General features: G+C 35.9%; 1 protein-coding gene across 1 annotated transcript; it reads right to left on the bottom strand.

The window, feature by feature from the left end:
- Nucleotides 1-12,475: 12,475 nt before the first annotated feature.
- Nucleotides 12,476-12,931, bottom strand: LOC137946612 (uncharacterized). The gene has a single exon (XM_068792942.1). It carries the CDS (start codon nt 12,929-12,931, stop codon nt 12,476-12,478), a length of 456 nt encoding a protein of 151 aa, XP_068649043.1.
- Nucleotides 12,932-23,760: the final 10,829 nt, after the last annotated feature.

The raw sequence follows: 23,760 nt of genomic DNA, 5'->3' as shown, positions 1-23,760 counted from the left end.
ATAACAAGCTAAAATCAAGATTTTCCAAGCTCGGTTTGTTAGCTAGTGAGCCGACTCGTTAATATAGATTTTTTTTCTGAAAATACCCTTTACTCTAATTTTTTTCTTTAATTCCCTCTTTAATTGATTGATGTTTATTCTTATTTACTTGAAACCTCAAAGGCAATCGATCGTTCAACTCTTTTGGGTCCCTCAACATCTAATGTTGTTGTTTGCCAACTATATAGATTTTTTTATGAAAATAATTTTTACTCTAATTGCTCTCATCAAACCCCTCTTTAGTTGGTTGATAGTTGCTCTTATTTACCTCAAACCTCAAAGATGATTGATAGTTCAAACCCTTTTAGGTTCCTCAACATCTAATGTTGTTGTTTGTCAAAGGAATAAACATTATTGACAGAGGTGTTTGCTCTTTCTATTAGGTCTATTAAGCTAGTTATGGTACATTAGTATACTCCATTGCAAAGTCTTCAACTCCTCTAGTACTAAGCTCATTGTCACATTCTTTTTTTTTATATATTTTTTTAGTTTTAAGTGTATGTTGAGCTCGAACCTGACTCGAGATTGAGTTTGAACTCATTTACAATTTTTGAGCTTGAACTTAGTTCAATTTAAGACTCATCGCATTACAAGTATTCTGTCTAGTTGGTTCAATAATTCTTATCCATTACAAGTATTTACCTAAAATTACCCTCTCAACTACATACTACTTATTAAATGAAAGCAGTTTTATAATCGATCAGACGTTAGATTGATAAAAGAAGTCGTGCTTTTCTCATTTAAATTGTCTGCTTCATGTAAGTGTGCAAAAGGAACCACAACTTACATAATGGATGGCTTAATTTTTTAACAATCTTGCTTTAAAGATAATGTTTTTATATTATATACAATATTCAATTAGATCTGTAAATCGTATTGGATTAATTTGACCATATTAAATTTTGACAAACATTTTTTTATCTCTTTGGGCATGTATATTCTTTTATGGTTACACCTTCTAAACAAAGGAAAGAGAGAGAGAGAAAGAGAACATTATGTGGATCATGTCTTGGATAAGGTTTCTCTTTATTAAAGGAGAGTAGGGTGAAAAATTTCTTGATTACTCTGTTGAATTTTTGGAAAACGGAAATACTTTTCCGATTTGATATAATTTGAACACAATGACCCTCTATTTATAATAGAAAAAAGTAGTAAAATCTAATTTCAATTACACTATCCTTGTCCCAGCTACACCCAAAGTTAAATACTAAAAAATAAGTCATAGAACAAATGAGCAACTGAACATAACTAGAAAACTAATATAACTAAAACACCTTTAAATGAGACTCTTTTGTAAGACTCCACCGTAATAATTCTGGCTCTATGAGATTTTTTGCTATGAAGTCAAGTAAGACTCTTTAATACCTGCTCTTCAACACTTCCGCTCAAGTTGGAGTTTATGACTTGAGCTTGCAAGGAAAAAAAAAATATTGGTCTTCAATCTTCTTTTGCTGAAAAGATTCTTCATAGATGGAAAATTCTTCATATTTTGTTATCCCCCTTTCTTGAATATTTTGATCACATAAAAATTACAACATGTAGAATAAAATACTTCTTTCTTGTACTTCTTCTTCTACTTCTCCCCTTAATACTGGGGATAAAAAGAACATAAACACCCAATTGGATAAAACACAATATGGAGAACAAAATCACTCCTAGCCATACGACAAAGTTTCATAAACCAGTCAAAACGGTCATAGCCTAAACACACTCCGCTCAATTTCAAAGGAAAAAAAAAAAACCTAACTTTGGGGTATAACAAAGAGACTATTGCTTTTTATGGGTAACTCAAACACAAATCACCTATTTGGTTAAGAACAAAAGACTTGACTCAAACTGGATGTTGGACACACTCCTATACTTTTTAGGTGGTGGGTCTAGGCATTGCTTTGAAGTAATGTAAACACAAGATAACTACAAAAATACTAGAGGAAAACAACTTTAATCGAAAGAAGATGACTATGAAGCACTCATTCTTCCAAACAAATCTAGAATATGACCTTCAAAAAAAAAAAACTAGGAGATTTTAATGGTAGAGCTTTAAATAATTAACCAAGTATAATTTTTTCGGGGTGACCACAATTTTCGGAGTTGATGATGCTGAAGATACACAACCAAGTAACAAACAAGTAAAACTTGAAAACAATATGAAGTAAGAAATTTATGCATACCTTTAATGAGCACGTTATGGAGTGATTAAGTATGACCAAAACTCTCTGATTAGAAGAGAAGTTTGGCTAAAAACTAAAATTCTAGGATAAAAAAAAACTCAATTCACATAAATGCATGGAGATATAATAGGAGAGAAATCCTTTGGTACTTCTAATTTTGATATCTCCAAAAATATAACTCATAATCACACAAAAATTATTACTAAAGAAACTAGACTCAAATATATTTAAATTGATACCTAATTTGACGTTAAAAACTTCGTTCTTGAATCTGTTATGATCTCTTGTTTTTCTTTGCTTTGTAGCTTAACCCTTCCCGACTCGAATGCGAATATCTCCTTACATATAGATAAGATTGACATAAAATTTCTCCCTTTGAAACTAGAATTCAACTATTTTCATTAGAGTATAATTTTTCTTCATAAAATATACTTCTTTCGAGAGAAAGAATCTAATATATTTTAGACACTATTACCTAGCCGAACTAAATACTCTTTCTTTGTCTAACATGACCATTGACTCTTCCGATATTGATATCTCCCTCTAGAAAACTCAGATTGAGTATTGGTTTTATAGTTAAGAAAATATATGTAAAAATATTTCTTTTGAAATATAATTCTCCATATAAAGTTTCATTCTTTATGGCATAAAATACTTCAAAAGTTGAAGCTTTCTTCTGTTGCACGTACCTCTCTTGTAATCAGACCTTTGTTGCTTCAAATATCAATTTATCTTGTAAAAAAACACCAATTAACGAAATTCTATTTACGTTGCAAAGTATATTCAAATAATTTTCTGTTAATATATAATTTACTATATGAAAAATTCAGTGTGGAGGTGTGAACGCCAAGGAAACAATAGATACTAGGATAGGAAAGAAAGTAAAAGGAAGAATACAAACCTAAACTACTAGTGAGGATAAACCAGAAAATGATCACATTATCTCTATGTGTTGACCGAGTCAACTTATAGAAGCCACTCTAATACCATCTTGAATTTTTGAAAAAGAGAAATGCTTCACTGATTTGATATCATTGGAATACAATGAGCCTCTATTTATAATAGAGGAAAGTAGTATAATCCAATTACAATTAAACTACCCTTGTCTCAACTACACCCAAAGTTAAACACTAAAAGATAAGTCATAGAACAATATAGCTGCTGAACATAAATAGAAGACTAACATAACTAAAATATCTTTAAATGGGACTCTTCTATGAATCCTCCAGTGAGGCTCCTATAAGACTTTACTATAATAATTCTAGCGTTGTGGGACTTCTTGTTGTGAGAGTCAAGTAAGACTCTTGCATACCTACTCTACTCATCCATTAAAAAGGATATGAAAAAAAACATTTAGTCATATTTGGTTTTACTTGTTACCGTTTGTTCCATGAACAAATTGTTAGATCCATAGTAAGAACATGTTGATCTCCATCATTTTGATGATGTTAAACAATGTTTTTATAAACACATGCTTCCTATTGGCCTAGTTGGTTTCTCAAGAGGGACGAGGGGTGGAGGGGTAAATTAAGACCCAAAGTTAAAAATTAGTGCTTATATGCAAAAATTAGAGTAAGGCAAATAACAAATGCACACAATATAATACAAGAGAAAAAAAATTGTTCTCGATATTCCCTATTGCTAGTCACCTCCTAAGAACCCTTGCTCAGGAAAATATCATGCTCTAGTAAGCTTCCCTTTCTAGATTCAGGTTCTAGAATACCTTTGATAAAATGAATAGAAAATACATAAAGAAAAAAAGAAATTTTCTCCCTTTTTGAGTGGAGAGACAACCTTCTCCTAGTGATTTTCAGCCTCAAATCCTTTGATGCACAAAAGATGAAATAGTGGAGCTTGATTGCTAGTATGTAGAGTGATTTTGAGAGAGTAGATGAGTTTTTTCAAGATGTATAACTCTATTTCTCTCAAAATGGTTGTTGAATGCTATAAATGACCAATAAATGCACATATTATTGTTCCTAATGAGTCTAGAGGTGTATTAATAAGTTTCTCATTCAAACTAGCCATTTTTTGCATGTTATTAAAAACTAGTCAAAATTAAAAGATAAGTCCTAGAATAATTAAATAACTGAACATAAATAAAAGCCAAACATAACTAAAACACCTTTTAAATTGAGACTCTTCCATAAGACATCCTTCCAAAAGAATCCTCATAGACTCCACCATATTAATTCTGGCTCTATGAGACTTCTTGCTATGAGAGTCATGTAATATTCTTCAACACTTAGGTCACCTCATGTCTATGCGAGAGTACACGAAAAATATCATCTCACTTTGAGTCATTTGGCATTAAAAGCTCTTACCCTATATTGTGCATACTCAATACAGTTAAATCTTAGGATTCCATTATATCAACTTTGAGAAGCATTTGAGGAGAAGAAGAGAGGAGAGAGTAAGTGGTGAAAGAGAAGAAGAAGGTAGAGACAGAGAGGGAACTCAAAAGTGTGGAAAAGGGGAGAGAAGATTAGGGTTTTTGATCTTAGCCTAATCCTTCCCTTTAAGCTTTATATATAATCACTTAAATTTGAGAAAATTACATAACTACCCTCTTGACATGATGGCTGGAAATAAGGACTGAATTAAGTTAATATTAAAAGTATACCACTCTTCTAAAACACTTACCCCCCATGATTTATGAGGACTGATTTAAAAGTTTGCCAATTTTGTCACCTATAGCTTGTTTTCTAGGACAAATAATCTTTCAAAAAAAAAAAAAAACATTTTTTAAGAACTGGAGGACCAAACAACTTGCCTAGATCATCAAAGAGATACTATGAAACACTACTGCCTACAAACCATGCCTTATTAGGTACCTCAACCATATGGATATTTTGAAGGTTGGCAACCTAACGACTAGATTGTCCACAACACAGTATGCTTGGTGGTGACTAGATTTTCCATTGCATTAAAGCTTTTCCAGTCCTCTTCGTGCCTGATTTTATTTTATTTTTTAATCTCTTAGGGTAGATTCACATCTTTTCAGTTTTTGAGGCCTAGCGAGAGATTCCCTTAGAAGCTTATGCTTTTCACGTTCACATGGAAAAGTGAACCAGCAACTGTGTGGGACTTGATAGCTTCTAGACGTTGATAGCTTGGGAAAAAGACGAACAACAAAGCTCCATGTATGATTTCAAATTAAGAGTCCTTGGGATAGTTGCTAGATCACTATTGCTTTTTTTTCCTAGTTCAAATGTCACAAAAAAAGTTCATTTAAATGAAGGCACCCAACGTTCCAAGAAGTAGACGATGGCATAGACAGAATAGAAAAGATGGGTAATTCACGTATGACCATGGCGACCAAGCGTTCTTCCTCTAATCCTTGCCTTGGTATTGACATTTTTATCTCCCCCTCCTTGCCTCGATAGGACCCCTTCAAATAGTTGCTTTGTGAGCCTCACCGGATTGTGCAGCGTCGCCGTGGTCGAGTGCATGGCCGGCGATGAGGCCACCTTCTGCTTGACGAGGCTACATGAGAAGAGGAAGACGGTTTCTATTGACAATTTCCACAATTCTCCGAACCTTTTGGACAAGCTTCTTTATTTTAATGTAAGGGAGGGATGTCCTTCTGATTTGCTGAAAAGTGATGCAGAGAAGGGGAGGGCCTCATGAAAGGATCAATCGTGCTCCTTCTCATGAATGGAAAAAAAAAAAAATTTGAAGGGCCCTCCTTTTGTCCCCTTGTTTCTGTATCCACTTAAAAGAAAGTGAAATCTGTTTCACCATCTTGCAGTAAAATCTGAAATCATGGGCATCAAATGTGGCTACACCCATTTAAGATAGAGATCGGTGGTCTGAGCTTTAATAGATCAGCTTTGCTCATCATTCTTATCTTTTCATAATCCCCGTGAATTAACTGGTGTTCTTTGACTTTTGGCATATGACTACGGAGGAGAACGGAGAACTCCGAATGATCGAACAATTAAAAAACATTTAGATTAGCCCACTATCTTTTTATATTTCATTTCACATCGTTTTCTTTGTTTTTTCTACAAAGATGAGACGTGGGAAGGATTTGCTTTTGAATGGGATGCCTGAGAGAGAAGAAGACGAAGAATAACGGAGTAAAGTACGTGAGAGATGAGTTGTGAGAGGGGTCCAGGAATGGTTGGTAGCAGACTGGAATAAACAGATATCGACTTATCACCGATGAGAAAGCACCTGCGATTATTCATGTGGATCTCCTTCGATGATCCATTCGTGGCTGAGAAAATCTCCAGGCACGAATAAATACTGTTCTTTGATACAATATCGAAATAAGGAATATCGGTCCTATCTCAGGTAGATGGCACAAAAATTCAAAATCTAAAATAAAAAAAAGATTCAGGATGATAACAACCGACACTTTGGAGGGGGGAGGGGGAAGAGTGCCCTTCTCCTGATCAAGGAAGGGAGGAGGATGAGGGTGAATGCCAGCTTCCTTCCATTAGTCCCCATTAATTAATCCCTACAAGGTCTTGAAAAACATAAAATAACTTTCATAAAAGTATTATTCAATCTTCTTTTTTAATACTCCAAAAAGTTTTAAAGTAAAATAGTATGATTTATATTCCATTTTTTGTTATCTTGTGACTTTTTATTATCTTTTCCACTATTCCATATTATGAAAAAAATACATATTTACTCACAAGTATGATTCTATTGAGGTGTATATACAGGAAGATCAAACCTTAGAGTGGAAGTATGATTCTATTGAGGTGTATATACAGGCAGATTCCATCCACCCAACCCTAACCTGAACCTCATACACACCTTCTTTTCCTTCATTCTTGGTTTATTGAAGATGGTGAGGACAAAGAGGTCCTCAAGAAGGAGAATCTAGAGTGACCAATTCGACATCCCGATTGGAAAGGGCGTTTTCATACCAAAGCTGAGCAGACTATGTATATGGAGTTTTTTTAGAATGAAGCATGGTAGAACCTCCAAGACTAGACATTGGTCTATGTAGAAGGGAGTTTCCCCTAAGACATATTTTGGCCATATGAATCCATTCTCAAGATGAATGAGGAAATATGCCCCAATCTTGTGAAGGTTTTCTACTCCAATTTGAAGATTGTGGGGGAAGAAGGAAATAAGTTGAGATTCACCTCTCATATGAAGATGGTTAAAATTTCTATTAGCATAAGGGAGCTCAACTCACTATTTGGCACACAGATGTATAGGCTAAGTTGAAACATCACATAAAGTTGGTCTATTGATCTTAAGGATAATCATGCTCAATCCATTCAAGATGCAATTTATGAGTTTTGTGGTTAACATGTTGGGAGCTCATACAACATAAGGATCAAGGACATTAGAATGCCATTGAGTTGAGTATGGGGAGATCATCACTCACATCCTCAATCCATGCAACAACACATTCTCATGTCTCACAACTGCGGACATGTTTTGGATGTAGGCCTTACCAATAGGAGTTCAACTCGACTACGCCTTTTTTGTTCTACCCTAGATGATGGATGTGGCTGGAAATACTCGAAATAGATGATTTGCCAATCGAAAAAATCATCATGTTGATTCTCTGGAAATTTTGGCTTTGAGAAAATTTATGGGGAATGGGTTCCCAAGCAAAGCCTAGGTAAGGATCCCCGAATAGTGGAGTGTTTGGCTAATGAGGCAAGTCCTAAGAGAGAAGACACCGAGAAATTCATCTTCAAAAAAAGAAAGAGAGGTGTGGGATCTTCTAATATGGATCGCATTACAAAACTAGAAGAAGATATGGTGGAACTCAAGGAAGGGCAATGGAAGATTCAAGCGGCTAAGAAACGTATGGAGGAACTACTCCAACCTAACCTATGTGACTCCTACCCCACCGCCACCTCCTCCACCTGAGGAGTAGGGCCTTTGGCTCCTTAGCTATTTTGACCTAGGCTTCATATCATGTATTTTGATTTTTTCTTTGTTGATATCTATTTTGATTATCATGATGTAGTGTCTCTTGTTTATCTTTTTGAATAATTACAAAAAGGGGGAAGAAACAAAGAATATCTTAAGGGGGAGAGCTAAAGTGAAATTTTCTTAATCAAATTTATCATGCATACACAAATTGAGGGGTGGGGGGTGGGGACTTTATATTCATGCATGTTTTACAATACAAGGTGAAAATTTTATTTTCCTCAAGCTAGGTTAACCATGCATGTTTTATAATGCAAGGTGAAAGTTTTGTTTTCCAAAAGCTAGGTTTTGTCATCATTTAAAAGGGAGAAAATGTTAATCTAGGTTGATTTATTCCCATATTTTGATGATAAAAAAATTCAAGCTAAGTAAGCTAATAAATTTGCAATTCATAGCATTTTCATATGTATTTCTTCAAATGATTTAATTACAAGGTCTATGAGGAAGAACTGGAAAATCGACACAAGACCTCGAGTCAAAATGAAGGTCAAGTGACAATAAAGAAGCACCTTGGAGAAGAATGAAGAATTGAAGACCTAGAGTCCAGGCAAATTTAAAAAAAAAAATCTCAAAAACTCTAGTTGTGTAAAGAGGATCGCCATCAAGTTTTCGAAACTTAGGTATGATTTTTTTTGGAGCATAGGACATGCATGTTTTCAAAGCTCATTTAAAAGTTTTGGAGCCTTTAAATAAAAATTTATTACCTTAGTTATGCTTTGCACTTAATTATATACACTGCAAAATAGCATGGTCGACTAACCTTTACAAGGCATGATCGATTATATAATATGCAATAAACTTTAGCATAAAGCATGATCAATCAATCTTTGTACCCATGATCGCACTTCTAGTATGACGACACGCAAGTTTATAAAGCAAGATCAATCAACCTCTATAGGCCTAACCAATCATAAAAAAATACTACAAGTAGAAGTCATAAAGCATGATCGATCAACCAAAATCCTACCAAACCAATGTATGAAGCTTGATTGATCAACCCATTTAAATCTTGATAAATCAACATACTACAGAAGAGCAAAAAATAATATTGATCAATGGTACGATCGATCGTAAGGATAAAAATATAGTTGTTGGGGGTCGATTGATCAATTAATGAAAATGGTTGAGTGATCAACCCTTGAAAGCAATTTTTTTACAACTATCTAAAATGACTAGTTTCATTAGGAAATTTATAAATAGGGAGCCAAACTTGTCCTTCAATAGTTATAGTGCATTTATTGGTGAATCTAATTACTTAAGAAATATTTGTAAATGCACATTTCCAAAATCTTCCTTTTGCAAGAGAACTCAGTTTTTTAGCAAAATCGTTCAAATTCTTGCATTTTTCTTGGCAGCATTAGTTCCTCCAAGGTTCCAAAATCATTTTCGTTTGTCTAAAGTATTGGAAACTTGGAAACACTCTAGAAGTAGCTATGTCTCCAAAGGTTTAAATTTCTTTTTCATTTTTGTCTTTTCAATTTTTTGAAAGAGGTTTTCTTGAACCTTTGTCTAGAGGGGAATTTTCAGCTAAAGCTAGAAGCTAGTTATATTGAAACTCTTTGGGAGAGATTGAGGTAGTGTAATTAGGTATTATAGTTGGCTTAAAGAGTGCCAAGATCTCTTTTGTAATTTCAGTTATTTGAACTTATTAATGAATTTTTTTCAAGTAATGATTTTTGGACGATGATTACCACTAAGAGAACATCGAGAATAAAAATCTTGGCATCTTTTTGGTGTGTTCATTTTTACTGATATTTCTCAATTTTATTTTCACAATCAACAAATCATTTTTTTTTATTTTGATATTCATTCCACCCCCTCTTGAGAAACCACCTAGACCAACAACTCCAAGACGCATTTAACTTGGAGATAAGATAAATGAGAGAAAGGAGTCGTAGCAACAACTTTAGAGTAATTTTGTTGAGGACCACATTGAAGTCATCTCATTGTCATATATGCTAGTATTGTGGATGTCAATGGTCACTAAATGTTTGAATGCACAATTAGAAAATTTGAGCTAAATGGGGCGAAGCAAATTTGGAGCTGAAAAGGTAGTCAAAATGTGACTTCAAATGTGAGGATTATGGAACCCAAACAAATTTGGGCACGCAAGATCACTTGACCACCATGAGTGGTGTTCATGTATCCAGCCCAAGCTATTAAAAAGAAAAAAAATTATTTAAAAAGTTCGTGAGCTCGCAAAGGGCTTCCAAACCTTGTTTGTATTCGGCTCAATTACTTAAACAGGACAAAAACCCGATGTCAAATTCAATTCGAGATCAGGTTTATTCAAATCAAACCGAATCGAGCTCGAGCTATTCATGAACTAGCTCAATTCAATGTCACCGCTACTTGGAAGAGTGTCCACGTTTCCCATGGACAAAATTTCCTTTTGTTTTGTTCCTTTTGAATCTTCTATTACTAAAGTGTTTATAGGATTTTTCCGTGAGTAGTTATATTTTTTGTTTTCCATAGCTTTTCAACTAACTTCTGTACTATCACCTAGTTCTATTTTTGTGTTATTTCTATGTTTTTCTTTAATCTAAAAGGATATTAGTACTTTCTCCAATTCAAAAATTTCTCTCTTATGTTTCATCTAAACTTTAAATTAGACCAAGATAATTAGAGCTTTTCAATGAGATAAAAAATCTAAACTCTATCTTCTAGGGGGATGGGATACCTTTGGTGATAATCTTAACAACTACATTTTCCGTTTCATGTGTTTGATTGATTATTGATTTACTAGTAGTGTTGGTAAAATAATTTCATACAAAAAGCACTTGGTGTTACTCAATTTCTTTCCCATATTTCATCTCCAATGTTTTCCATAACCCTCTAGAACTTTTGGCTATCTTAATAAATATCATACAAACTATTGCTAAAAGCACTAAGAATTAATTTTGAAAATAAATTAATCATCCTTATTACATTTGTGTTTGGTGGGCAATTTTCTAGGTATGTGCTCTTTTAAGGCCCAATTGTGTCTTTCAAGATCACATATAACATTTCTAGAGTGGTAAACCAATATTCTATTCTTGTCTATGATATAATGAAATGTTTTCCATCAAAAGATTTCAATATTTGGTTCATTAAATCATTGGATTTACCCATTCTATTGACTCAAAAGTAGAATCTCTTTAAAAAATTATTTGAACTTGCATAACATGAAAAAACCCAATGTAATTGTATCAATGCTGATTCATACCTGTTCATTGAGCTGCTTCATACACCAAAAAATTAAAAGGCTAGGTCCAAAACACATCTATCCTCTAAAGAGATTCACCTTCTTGTGTGTGCCAAATTTTGAATACAATAGACCTTGTGGTTTCTTAGAAGTACATAAAACTAAAAGAACCTCACAAACTTCACAAAACTCAAAAAAACTGGTATAGGAGAACGTATAGTGAAGCTCAGAAGCCAAAAGCTGAAGAGAGAGAAAGAGAGAAAGCATGGAAGGATTTCTCCAAATTGAGTCTCATCCCTCATCGTTGAGACCCCTTTCACAGTCCTCTTAGGGGTCACAACTGGAAAGGAATTTGTACAGAATAGGAGAGTGATTCCAACTTCCATATCAGTTATATAACCATCAATTATTTTGGGAAGGTTACACTTCAAGATTCATGTTATTGAAATGGGTTTAAAATAAGGGTGGGAATGGGTCACATAGGGACGGGTTTTGACCCCGAAAAATCCTAACCCATCACCCAAACCCGAGTTTACTCCAATGGCTACTCCTTTCACTTCAGATTTCATAAATCTGAAGACAACCATGACATTGGATCAAAGCTATGCGAAAATCTTGTCTTTTGGTTTCCTCAAAAGCACATCTCAAGTGGCAGAGAACCATGAAAATGTTTAAAATCATTTCATCTCTGCTTAGATACCATGATAAGAACGTAAAACGCAAACAAAACAAGATAGAAAACACACAATTAGCTTGGTTTGGAGAGGTCTTTTCAAGAGAATTTCGAAGTGAAACCCGTCATACTGACGTGAATTTGCTGAAACTAGATTCACAGGAACTGAAGCACATGAATCTGAACAATGGGAATTTCAGAAATTCTGTCTTATTTAAATCACAATTTCCAATTACATTTCATTTACAAAATCTCGCAATACAGCCAATCAAACTCTTTATCTCTGCAACGAGCTCATGTAATCATTCAAGTAAGGAAATGGTAAAAGAAATAGAATCCCATGTGCAAACACATCACCTAAAAAGAAACTAAACCATGGGTATGAAGTCAGTCAGTCACTGTAATATCGACAAAAATCTCTGTCACAAGAGATACGGAAACGGACGTCTCACTGCTCGGGCTTCTTGTGCTAGGAGGAATAGCAGCAGATCAGGGAGTCTAATAGCGCATTTTACGTTTACCTCTCTTTGATGACCTCCTCGGGCCATCAGTTACGTTGTCGGGAGAAGAAGCTTTTTCTAACTCATTATCCCCAGTTTGCAGAGAGGCGCTTTCGGCCCTTCTTGCTACGAAAGGAGCATCTTCTAGAGGCTCTTCGTCGTGCTCGTCAGGCATTGAATCTAGGCGTGAGGCCCTCCTCTTGGACTCGTGATTCACCTTCTCGTGTAGATTTTTGAGCTTGGTGATGTTACCTTCTATCTTACCCTGGAGGCGGCAGCGCTTAAAGCTGAGACCACCCATAGACCAGTGAGCCTCCCTTGCCCATGAAAGAAACGGCTCTAGGACCGGCAACGGCGGATCTATCCTCTCCTCATTCAGCTTCACGTCCGTGTAGAAGCGCGGCCTCGGGAGGCTGCTCCCGTAAAACTTTCCTGGACCCAAAGGAACTACCATCCTCGCTGCAAATTGGACGGTTCTCGCAGATCAGAGCAAGCAGATTTCTTGTGATGATAGAATCCTTCCTTGGCCAGCTCTTCTTATTGGCAGGAGGGAAGGAACTGGCGCGCAGATTTTGGCGCCATGGTTTAAAGTTTGGCGGTAGAAACTGGACCGCGCGGGAAAGAGAATTGATTTCGTATTAGGGGATGCATTCGGCAGGTCGATGACAAGGCGCGTCAATTTACGGTATTACCCTCTAGCACTGTTTTGTGCTTTTTATCTTCCCTCTAAAACATTTTTTTTTATTAACCAGCAATTGCAATTTTCATTCAAGATACAGATCTTTCGAAGTCAATATAAAACAGATTTATACAAACCATATAAACCGACTCTCTTTGCATATAGATAAATCTACAAATCATATCTCTTTGCATATCGAAGATGGTAAATAAACTATCGATTGACACAAATCTACTACAATGTACTACGAGTAAAATTTGGAGCTAGACAAAATAAGGAAAGTGTTCTTTCAACTTCTACTAGGTGTTTGTTTTTTCTTTCTGAAACACCATTCTGTTGTGGTATATAAGCATAAGATGATTAATGAACGATACCTTTTTTTTTACATAAAGATTAAATTTGAGAAGAGAAATATTCTTTAGCATTATTAGAGTGGAAAACCTGAATTTTCTTGTGAAATTGAGTTTCAACCACAAAGCAAAAGGAATTAAATAGCAAATACTTCCAATCTAACTTTCATCAAGTATAACTAGGTAACCCTAGAATAATCAACCACAAATAAAACAAAATAATTGGATTAAGAAATATTTGACTTTAACTTGCTTAGGTAGGAAAACAGACCTTGATGTTAGCCAAGCTCACAAAACTCAAAAGATAACTGAGTAAGATGTTTAAAATAAGGAACTAATGTTTTTAAATTTGAAATGGATGGATGACCAATGCCACTGAAATGCTTCTTGATTTGTTATTGCCACAATTGTCAAAATTGAAGAGTCTAGAAAGTAGAGACTCCATCACTCACGGTCGCCACCAATCACTTGTCTCGTCTTGATGTTCTAAAAGACATACCAATAAAACATTAGAAAGTGATATGGAAGAGGATATGGTAGAAGTACTAGTACTCCAAACTTTTGTTTGAGACCCATTTGTAATAGATACAAATTAATCTATAGCACAAGAAGATAATGAGTATAAATTTCCAATTTTTCCAATAAGATGTTCAAAGGCTTCTGAGTCAATAATCCAATGGGAAGAACTAGAAAATGAGATAGGAGAGTAAATATTAGCAGTAGTAATTGTAATTATAGGAGCACTTTGAAGGGCACCCATAATTTTATTTTATTTTTTGTCACTAATCATAATCTTCCTCTATAAAAACTTTCCCTTTTGAAAGATTTGGAGGAAGTTCTATGCTGGTTTCCATAATAGAGATAGAGGCTTGATTAGCCTTGATTAGCCTTGAAAAATTCTGGTTTACCAAGTAGATTCCAACACTTTTCTACCACATGGTTATTTAAACCATGAAAGGTACACATTCTATTATGATCAACCACCTCTTTCTCTACCTCGGCCATAGGTTGTTGCTCCTCCTTCCTTGGGAGAACGTAGCTGAATTTTCTATAGGTTATGACTGAGATAAGGATCGCTTGGCTGGAATCCTAAGCATGACAACACTAACATCATCAAAAGGTCTAGTTAAAGAACTAAATACCTGAGATTTTGTAGCGTCCAGATATGACTAAACTGTCAAGACATATGGCAGAGGCAAAGGCCTCTCTTTGGTTTTTGAGTTTCTATATCAGTTGAGTGTGGCTGAGCAACATTCCACTCTTGTAAAAGACCTCTAAATCTGGCAAAGTATTCATGGAGATTACTACCTTGCTTTATCATATACATCTCTTAAAAATTATCATTAATATTTTGAAGACTATAAGGAGTGGAATGCAATTTTAAACGCCTCCCAAATAATCATGGTTGTATCCAAGTGCAAAATTTTATTTGCAACTGATTCTTCCATACTATTTATCAACCAACTCATAACCAAAATGTCTTCCTTCAACCAAGAATCATCTTAAGTAATAGGTGTCAGAGCCAATTCACTTGTAATCAAGAAATGTTTAACTGATTGTGACCAGTATTAGTAATTTCTCAAACCTTCGAGTGGACTAGTATTGATTCTCAAAAGATCATGCTTGCTAAATTAGCATATGATGAGGAATATGATAATGTATTTGAATTTTCAGCCATCTTAAGCAACAAAGAAAGACTTTAATTCTAAAGGGATTGATGAATGAAACAACGACTTACGAAGATAAGGAGCAAGGATCAACACTAGATTAATAGCTAGTAATCAAGTGCTGAAAAGTTACCCTTGTCAATGACTTTATACAACCGACTTTTTCACAACTGAACATGTATAAACGAGGGTAGATAATAGCAATTCGATGAAGTAAATATTATGGAAAATCCCACAAAAATGTTGACTTGAATAATTACAACATTTAAAATTTTCGGCCTAGTTACCGTGAGATAGATCAGTTTTCCCACGAGTCTTTGATATTTACCAATATCAATATCTTCTCCAATTGTGGCACACAATTTTACATTTATATCCATAGGTGTGTCAACTGGTCGACAACCCTTCATTCATGTTTCTTCAATGAGATCCAAGATATATTTGAAGAGTTCTAGGTATGTTTTTGGCCCCAACAAGATGGTTTATTTGGGTCACGTTATTGGCATCCAAGCAGTGATGGCTGATCCCAACAAGTTGGTTGCAATTGACATTTGTCCAGTTCAATCCCCTTTTAAGTATTTTAGCAGTTTTCTTTGGTTTGATGAGTTATTACAGATAATTTATAAAGAACTATGTCATCCTAGTTGGACACGTCATAAGACTATTGAAGAAGGGGGCCTTCTTATGGAACAAGGAGGCTATACCATTCCTTCAACATCTTAAAGTTGTAATGAAGTAAGCCTAGATTTTAGCTTTGTCGAATTTCTCAACAAAGTATTTATTGTTGAATGTGATGCTTTTGGCCATGGCATTGTAGCATTGTGTTGATTTTAAGATCCTCATGTTGGAAGATGGGCTCAAGCCCACGAACTCAAGACAAGAAGCTCACATGTCAAAGGAGTGGCACATGTGTAAAATATGGTACTTTCCATAAAGATGGCATAGAAGTGTAAATATGTGTTCCTTTTATGTCTTTTGTTTCATCAAGTTGTAGCCCTAAGGGCATTGTACAACTATAAATAAAGGCATTGGCTAAGAGATAGGGCATTGAAGCACTCTCCTCTCTTTCCACAAATTTGTCCAGCCCTCATTTTTCTTTTTGACGCAACCCTCTTCTTCCTTAATCCAAACTCTCTCCTTCCACATTCTTCTTCTTTTCTTCTCCTTCCACCCTCTTCTTCTTCTTCTTCTTCTTTCTTGTTGATCTAAAGCTCCTTTCATGAGATCCTAAATTCTACTTGGTACCAGAGCAAGGAGTTCAGGATCTCTTCATGGAGTTATTATGAAATATGTTCAAGAAGTTTTAAAAGGAGTTCAGTTATGAAGAGATAAGTTCATACTCTTCTTATTTACGTATTTTTTTGTTTCCTTTTCTTATTTACATACTTCTTTTTACTGTTTTTTTTACTTCTTGAATTTTGAGTCACATCAAGTCAAGATAAATCTTTATATGTTGTAAAGATTTATTTTTATGACTAAATTGATGTTATAATCTTAACTCCTTGTAAATCAATTACAAGAGTGATCAAGATCATTTGTTGTTTGCATCTTATTAAGATTGATAAAATTCAATTACCTTTATGTAATTTGGATCCATCTCATTTGAGGTAGAATTCCAGTACATGTTGCTGTATCTTCTCCTACTTAAGGTTGTTCATGGGTTTGTGTTATGTTGTTGGATGCCCGTTATATGTTTGATGAAGTTCCAGCAGTCATTTACCCTTTGTAGTTCCATTTTTTTAACTTCAACAATTGAATTTAACTCGGGTCCGACCAATGTCACTAGAGTGGACCATCGCTAGAGTGGGTCGTCGCTAGAGTAGGTCGTCGCTAGAGTGGGCTGCCGTGGTCATCGGCTCGTGAAAGTGGGGTGTGATGTTATGGTCCTAGGCTAAGTACCTATGTCTTTCGCTCCTAATAGGCCGGTCTTTTGGGTAGTATTGGCTAAGTTCTTAACAATCACCATGAAGAAAAGGCTATTTTTTTATTCAACTACTCTAAGTGCAAGTCTTAATTTGCCACTAGTCCAAGCACTGTTTTAATAGTAGTTAATTTTACTAGTGGAGAGAAAATCTCAGTGTAGTCAATGCCTACTTTTTGTTAAAATCCCTTTACCACCAGTCTTGCCTTGTACCATTTGTTTCCATCATGTTCATCTTTTATTCGATACACCCATTTATTCAGCAAGGCCTTCTTCCCTTTTGGTAGCTCATTCAATTGCCATGTCTGATTGGATAGAAGTGAATCCATCTCATCCTTCATGGCCAACTCCCGCTTATTTGATTCATCAGCTTGCACGACTTCCTCATAACTCTCTAGTTCACTTTTATCAGTCAACAGATTATAAGTCAGCGCAGGGGAGTTCCTCTATGGTGGTCTACTAGTTTTGGAAGATCTCCTAAGTTCAATTACATGAATGTTCTAATTTACTTCTGGGGGTATGTTTTTTTGGTCTTCCTGAGCAATATTCTCCATCTCAATAACTGGAAGATCTCTCAACTGAATCACTTTAGACTTATTGGCTTCATTACTTGTGCTTTGAGACTCTGTTCTCAACCTGTCTTTATACGGGGCACCTTCATTGAAGATCACATCCTTGCTCTTGATAGCCTTACGACTTTGGTCATCCCAAAAACGATAACCAAACTTGATACCACCATAGCCAATAAAGAAACATATCTTAGATTTAGCATCAAGTTTACTTCTAATGGCAGAAACAATATGAATATAAGAAACACAACCTAAAACTTTCACAAAAGAAAGGTTTACCTCTTTGCCACTCCAGATCTCTTCTAGTATTTTGCAATCCAATGATGTTGAAGGACCTCTGTTGATCAAATAGGTAGTGATGCTAATAGCCTCATACTAGAACATCTTTGCAATCCCGCATATAATCTCATGCTCCTAGCACGCTCGTTCAAGGTCGTGTTCATCCTTTTAGCTACATCATTTTGCTGAGGTTTTCCAAGAATGGTCTTCTTCATCTTGATTCAATTATTAACACAGTACCGCTTGAAATCATCATCTATGTATTCTCCCCCATTATTTGACTACAAGTACTTCACCTTCAAATCAGTCTCATTCTCAACCATTACTCTCCATCTCTTGAATGTATCAAAGATACCAAATTTCTTTTTCACGAAATATACACATACCTTTCTGCTTGCATCATCAATAAATGTCACATAGTAGTTAGAAGTACCAAGGGAAGTAACAATTGAAGGCCCCCACACATCTGTGTGAACAAACTCCAATTTTGTTGTCTTTTGCTCTTTTCCAGCCTTAGAAAAGCTAACCCTTTTCTACTTGCCAAAATACAACCTTCACATAATTGTTATTTACAGTTTTCAACCCTGGTGGCTTCCCTTTGGACTGAAGCACTTTCATTCCCTTCTCACTCATGTGACTGAGCTTATAATGCCACAAATCAGAATCAACAACATCATCAACAACTGCAACTGTGTCTCTGCAACTGGAGGTGATGTAAAGAGTTCCAATTTTAACTCATCGTACAACAACCATGGCTCCTTTTGTGACTTTCTAGGCAACACCATTAAAAGTCACATTATGACCTTCATCATTAAGTTGTCCTACTAAGATCATATTACACATCAGTTTTGGTACATGTCTCACCTTGTGAATTTTCCACACTGTTCCGTTTGACATCCTCAAATTAACATTACCAATATCGACAATATCCAAAGGTGCTCCATCAGTAAGATACACCTTCCCATGATCTCCAGCAACATAATTCTCCATGATCTCATGGTGCACAGTGGTGTGTGTTGCAAGATGGGTCCAAGCCCACATGACCAAGGAAGGCCCACATATCCAAGTGTGTTGGAAGATGTGGGCCTTCCTTGTTGGAAGATGGGCCCAAGCCCATAAGACCAAGGAAGGCCCACATATCCAAGTGTGTTGGGGGATATGGGCCTTCCTTGTTGGAAGATGGGCCCAAACCCATAATATATGGACCCACCATGATCACACGAGCTGGTGGGACCCATCATGATCTCGTGAGGTGGCATTATGAGTCTTACACAATAAGAAGTCTTACACAAGAAGAAGTCTTGCGGAGCCACAATTATTATGGGAGGTCTCATAGAAGAGTTTCAATTTAAAGGTGTTTTAGTCATGTTAGTCTTTTATTTATATTGGGTTATATAGTTGTGCTAGGACTTATCTTTAAAGTGTTAAAGTTTGGGTGTAACTGGGACAAAAGTAGTTTAATTGTAGTGGGACTCTACTACCGTCGTCTTTTATAAATAGAGGTTCATGTACTCTGATTACAATAAGTTAATGAAGTATTTCTCGTTTCCATAAATCCAACAGTGTGAAAAGAAGCTCTTGAATCAAACACCTAAGAGTCAATAAAGCTATCAACCGACAAGAGTAAAACATCTTATACTTCTTCAGTCACCGTATTTGTAGCATCATTTTTCTTTTCATCCTTCTTCGGTGTTATGTAGTTATTCTTTATGTATCCAAACTTGCAACAATTCCAGCACTCCACATTCCTTCTGAATTGGGACTTGCTTCTTCTATTCATTGACTTCTCTCTACCAATGCCCTTGTTAGAATTTCTCTCGAATTTACTGTCCTAGTATCAACATTTAGAGCATAATTAGATGTCAACGATTCTCCGAAGTCCTTTCTAAAAACTTCATCTACAAGAATGGTATCCTGAACATAACTAAAAATCAATTTTTTGTTGCCTATAGAATTTCTTATCACAACCCTCATAGCCTCCCAAAAATTTGGCACGAACCTCATCGTCAAATTTAATTTGAACAGAGGTCAATTGATTGACGATCGTCCTAAACTCATTCAAATGCATTGCCATTGATGTATTTTTTGTCATCTTTAAATTGAAGAATTTTTTATGAGATATACCTTATTATTTGCGAAAGGCTTCTCATACATGTTGAAAAAAATCTTCATCATCCCCACTGAGGTTTTCTCTGATGCTATGTTGTGAGCAATGTTCTTCGATAGTGTTAACTGGACTACTCCCAACACCTGTCTATCAAGAAGATTCCACTCATCATCTTTCATACCTTCTGGTTTCATATCCAGAAGTGATGAGTGCAACTTTTTAATGTATAGAGAATCTTTGATCTGTATCCTCCAAAATGCAAAATCCATACCATCGAACTTGTTGATTCCTAGTGTCGATCCTTCTCCGCTAGCCATTGATCTCAATCACGAACCAAAGCTCTGATACTACCTGTTAGGAATTAGACACCTAATTCCAAACTAACGAGAGAAAAAATAATAATCATGAAAAAATAAAAATAAAACAAGCACTGAAAAACATAACAAGATTTATATAGGTTCGCCTCAAGGTGAGACTATGTCTTGTCTTTCGTTGTTGCAGTAATCCACTATGGAGATGAAATAACTTACAAGAGAGATCGCACACACTTACAGGTGTTGTTTTTCTCTAACCTCTCTCGGCTGCAACTGATGCTCCTCGGATGAATGAATCCTAATAGCGGCACCTGAAATATAAAGAGAAAACTAGGGCAACAACGATACAAGAGTAAAATTCCCAAATTACCCTTAAGGTTGATCCGTGCATCGACATAGCATAGGGCGTTGATTAGGCTCCACAACTTAATATTCTCCAAGTGAGATCTATGCCTCCATTGCTTTTATCACAAGATATTGAATATTTGGAGTAGGATGGAATTAATTTATGCATAGAGAATAGGAAGAGAAAAGAAAGATTTGGGCAATGATGAGATTTTTCGTTTCAAAAGGGTAAGATTGGAAAATGAGACTCAAAATACTTTTGTAGAGTTTGGGTATGCAAAGGTAAGCTTAACGTTATGTTACTCTACGATTTTGCTGCCTATTTATAGATTTTCAAGTCAAATTAGTTGTCTTTTGCCCGTTATCAAAAGTCTGAAAAAAGTATTAATCGATGGTAAGATCGATCAATGAAAGATCAAGCCTTCAAAAAACTTATGTTGATCAATCAATTAGAACCTAAATAATTGATAATGCACTGAAGCTCTGGTTGTGCAAACTTAAGTATGATAGATCAATATAGTGGGTATGATCGATCATCATTAATGTCCCATAATGGTATGGTTATGTTAGATCGATCAAATACATAGGTATGACCAATCATGTCTTATATTTTCAATGCCTAGACAGGTATGATTGATCAATATGGTGAGAATGATCGATCATACTTTATAGTTCATTTTGAAAAGTTTTGGTTGATCGATAAATTTGAGGGGATGATAAATGATGCTATATATTACTTGCAAGTTTGCACAAGGTATAATTTGTTGATTTTCAAGACTCCATGGATTTAGCTCATGGAGAAAAAGGGAGAGGTATCATTATGAGAAAACAAGATGAAAAAAGAGGTTATGGACTTGATCCAAACCCTCCCCCATAAGTTATATTTATAGATATCAAAACTATCAATATTACAAGTATACCCTTAACCCTGATAAGAGTGAAGAAGAGACAGAAAACATAAACTAATTACATAAGTGCCACCCTAATTACATAATATATTCCAACACCCCCCTCAAGCTGGGAGGTAATGGCAATGATTCCAGCTTGAACAAAATAACATAAATGCAGTAATAATCTCCTCCATCATGGTGTCCCAAGAATAAGTACGAAATTGGACACAAACTGTCAAAAGGTAAAAATGGGTGATAAAACATACGTCGAAACCAAACTCAAAGGATTTCGAATGAATATAGTGACAATAATCACTAAAGTGGGTAATGCCTGTCATTTACAAGATGACGATAAAAGACCCACGGGTACCAATAAAAAATTTCATTGGACTTAAAACACCCATATCAATAAAAGGGACAACCAAAGCAATGCTTTAAAAATGGTTGGCCATTAAGGGTACGTGAGTGTCAAATAGTAGACCAATTTAGCCGAGTCATAAAAAATATGTATGAACTTAGGACCTGGACACGTATACTGATGCAGGAAAATAAGTGGCCCAAGTAAGGTTGACCCAGGTCGAGTTGACCCGCTAAGTTGACACAGACCGAGTTGGCCCGAGTTAACTCTGTAGACAGGTGCTGCTCGATAGCAGCAAGAAGGGCAGCTAGGTTCGCTGGCTTGACCCGACAAGGTCTGGTCCGAGACTCGGCAACCGACTGAATCGGCGATTTAAATCAGGTTTCCTACTTAGAAAAATTGATTTTTCATGATATTCCTCCGAGAGATTGGAACGACAGCAAACTAGAGGGAAAGATCGTCTTGACACCGACTGAGGCAAATATTTCTGGAAAGGAAAATCAATAGCGCCTGAAATAAATCATTGGCAGATAGACGTTTTCGTCTTCCTCCCCGTGGTGCCGGTGATTACAGAGACTCAGCGTCACAGTAAGATGACTCGACAGAGTCTGGGGTCGTCTTCTCCGACAATAGCAACGGGAATGAGATTCTCGCAAATCCGTGAGATTATTTTGCACAAACGGAAACAGAGACCCTACTCAACCTCCTACCGAACAAGGGAGAGAAATTGGCAGAGGCAAAGCCCCTGCTTTCTGTGCTTCGGCGTCGACTGGCTTGGGACGTTCGGCGTTGTGGCCGTTGAGGCGAACAGTGGCGACGGCGAAGAGAGCATCGACTGTGGCTACGGTTTTCGACGGCAACGGGTGGCAGCGTCGGGAGAGACGATGATACGGTCCGGGTTGACCCGGATTAACTCGGCAGAACAGTCCGGTCCGAGACTTGGGCAGACCTCGTGAGCCAATGAAATGTTTCCTAACTTGGGGTTAGTCCACAATGAAGTGGAATGAATTCCCCCCGCATTACTTAATTCATTAAATAATGGCGTTAGTGTAGAATGAATTACATTGAAGTGAAATTACACCACTTTATTCACTCAGGCAAAAATCGGGGAAAGCAGATTCATACTTATTTTGCGAATCAACAGATTGAAGTGCGTGATGCGCGTTGCTCCTTCCCCTCTCCCCCCGCGATCATTTAACAAAGTTTTTTTTTCTCCTCCCTCTTCCCCCTCCCTCGTCGGCCTTCCTCCCTCTCGGCCTCCCTCTCCTCTCCCTCTCGACCTCCGTCACAGAGCACGGGAGGCCGAGCCTCTATCACAGAGTCTCTCGGCCTCCCGGCTTCTCTTCTCTCTCGGCCTCCCTCTTTTCTCCCTTTCGGTGTACAGTCGGAGCGTCGCCTCCATCACCGTTGTCCGTTGGCCCACCGCTGAGGAAGACGATGCGCGCTAAGGAAGATGATGTTTAATTTTTCCTAAGTTAGGAAAAATTAAACCATCGTCATAATTGGTATAATTATCCAATTAATTAAACCATTATTTTTTTCATTTTTTGTTAATATATTATTAATTAATAATATGTAAAATATATATTATGTTATTGATAAATTAACATATTTATTTATTTACTATGTATTTTTTATTTTGTATTAAAATAGTGAGTTTTAATGTTAAACTATATCTTATGTTACTAAAAAATAATTTATTTATTTATTATATTCACTTATGTTATTTTTAAATTTTTTATTTATTTTAAATAATTTATTCTAGTCATTGTTTTAATTTATAATAATCTATAATCATTAAGTA

This window comes from Aristolochia californica, unplaced genomic scaffold (assembly GCF_029961685.1).
Source record: "Aristolochia californica isolate CCGP_79_NKW_82.1479 unplaced genomic scaffold, dmAriCali1.0.hap1 SCAF_12, whole genome shotgun sequence".
Classification (NCBI taxonomy): Eukaryota; Viridiplantae; Streptophyta; class Magnoliopsida; order Piperales; family Aristolochiaceae; genus Aristolochia; species Aristolochia californica.
The sequence above is the reverse complement of the archived record's forward strand: the minus strand, read 5'-3'. Positions and strand labels throughout refer to the sequence as shown.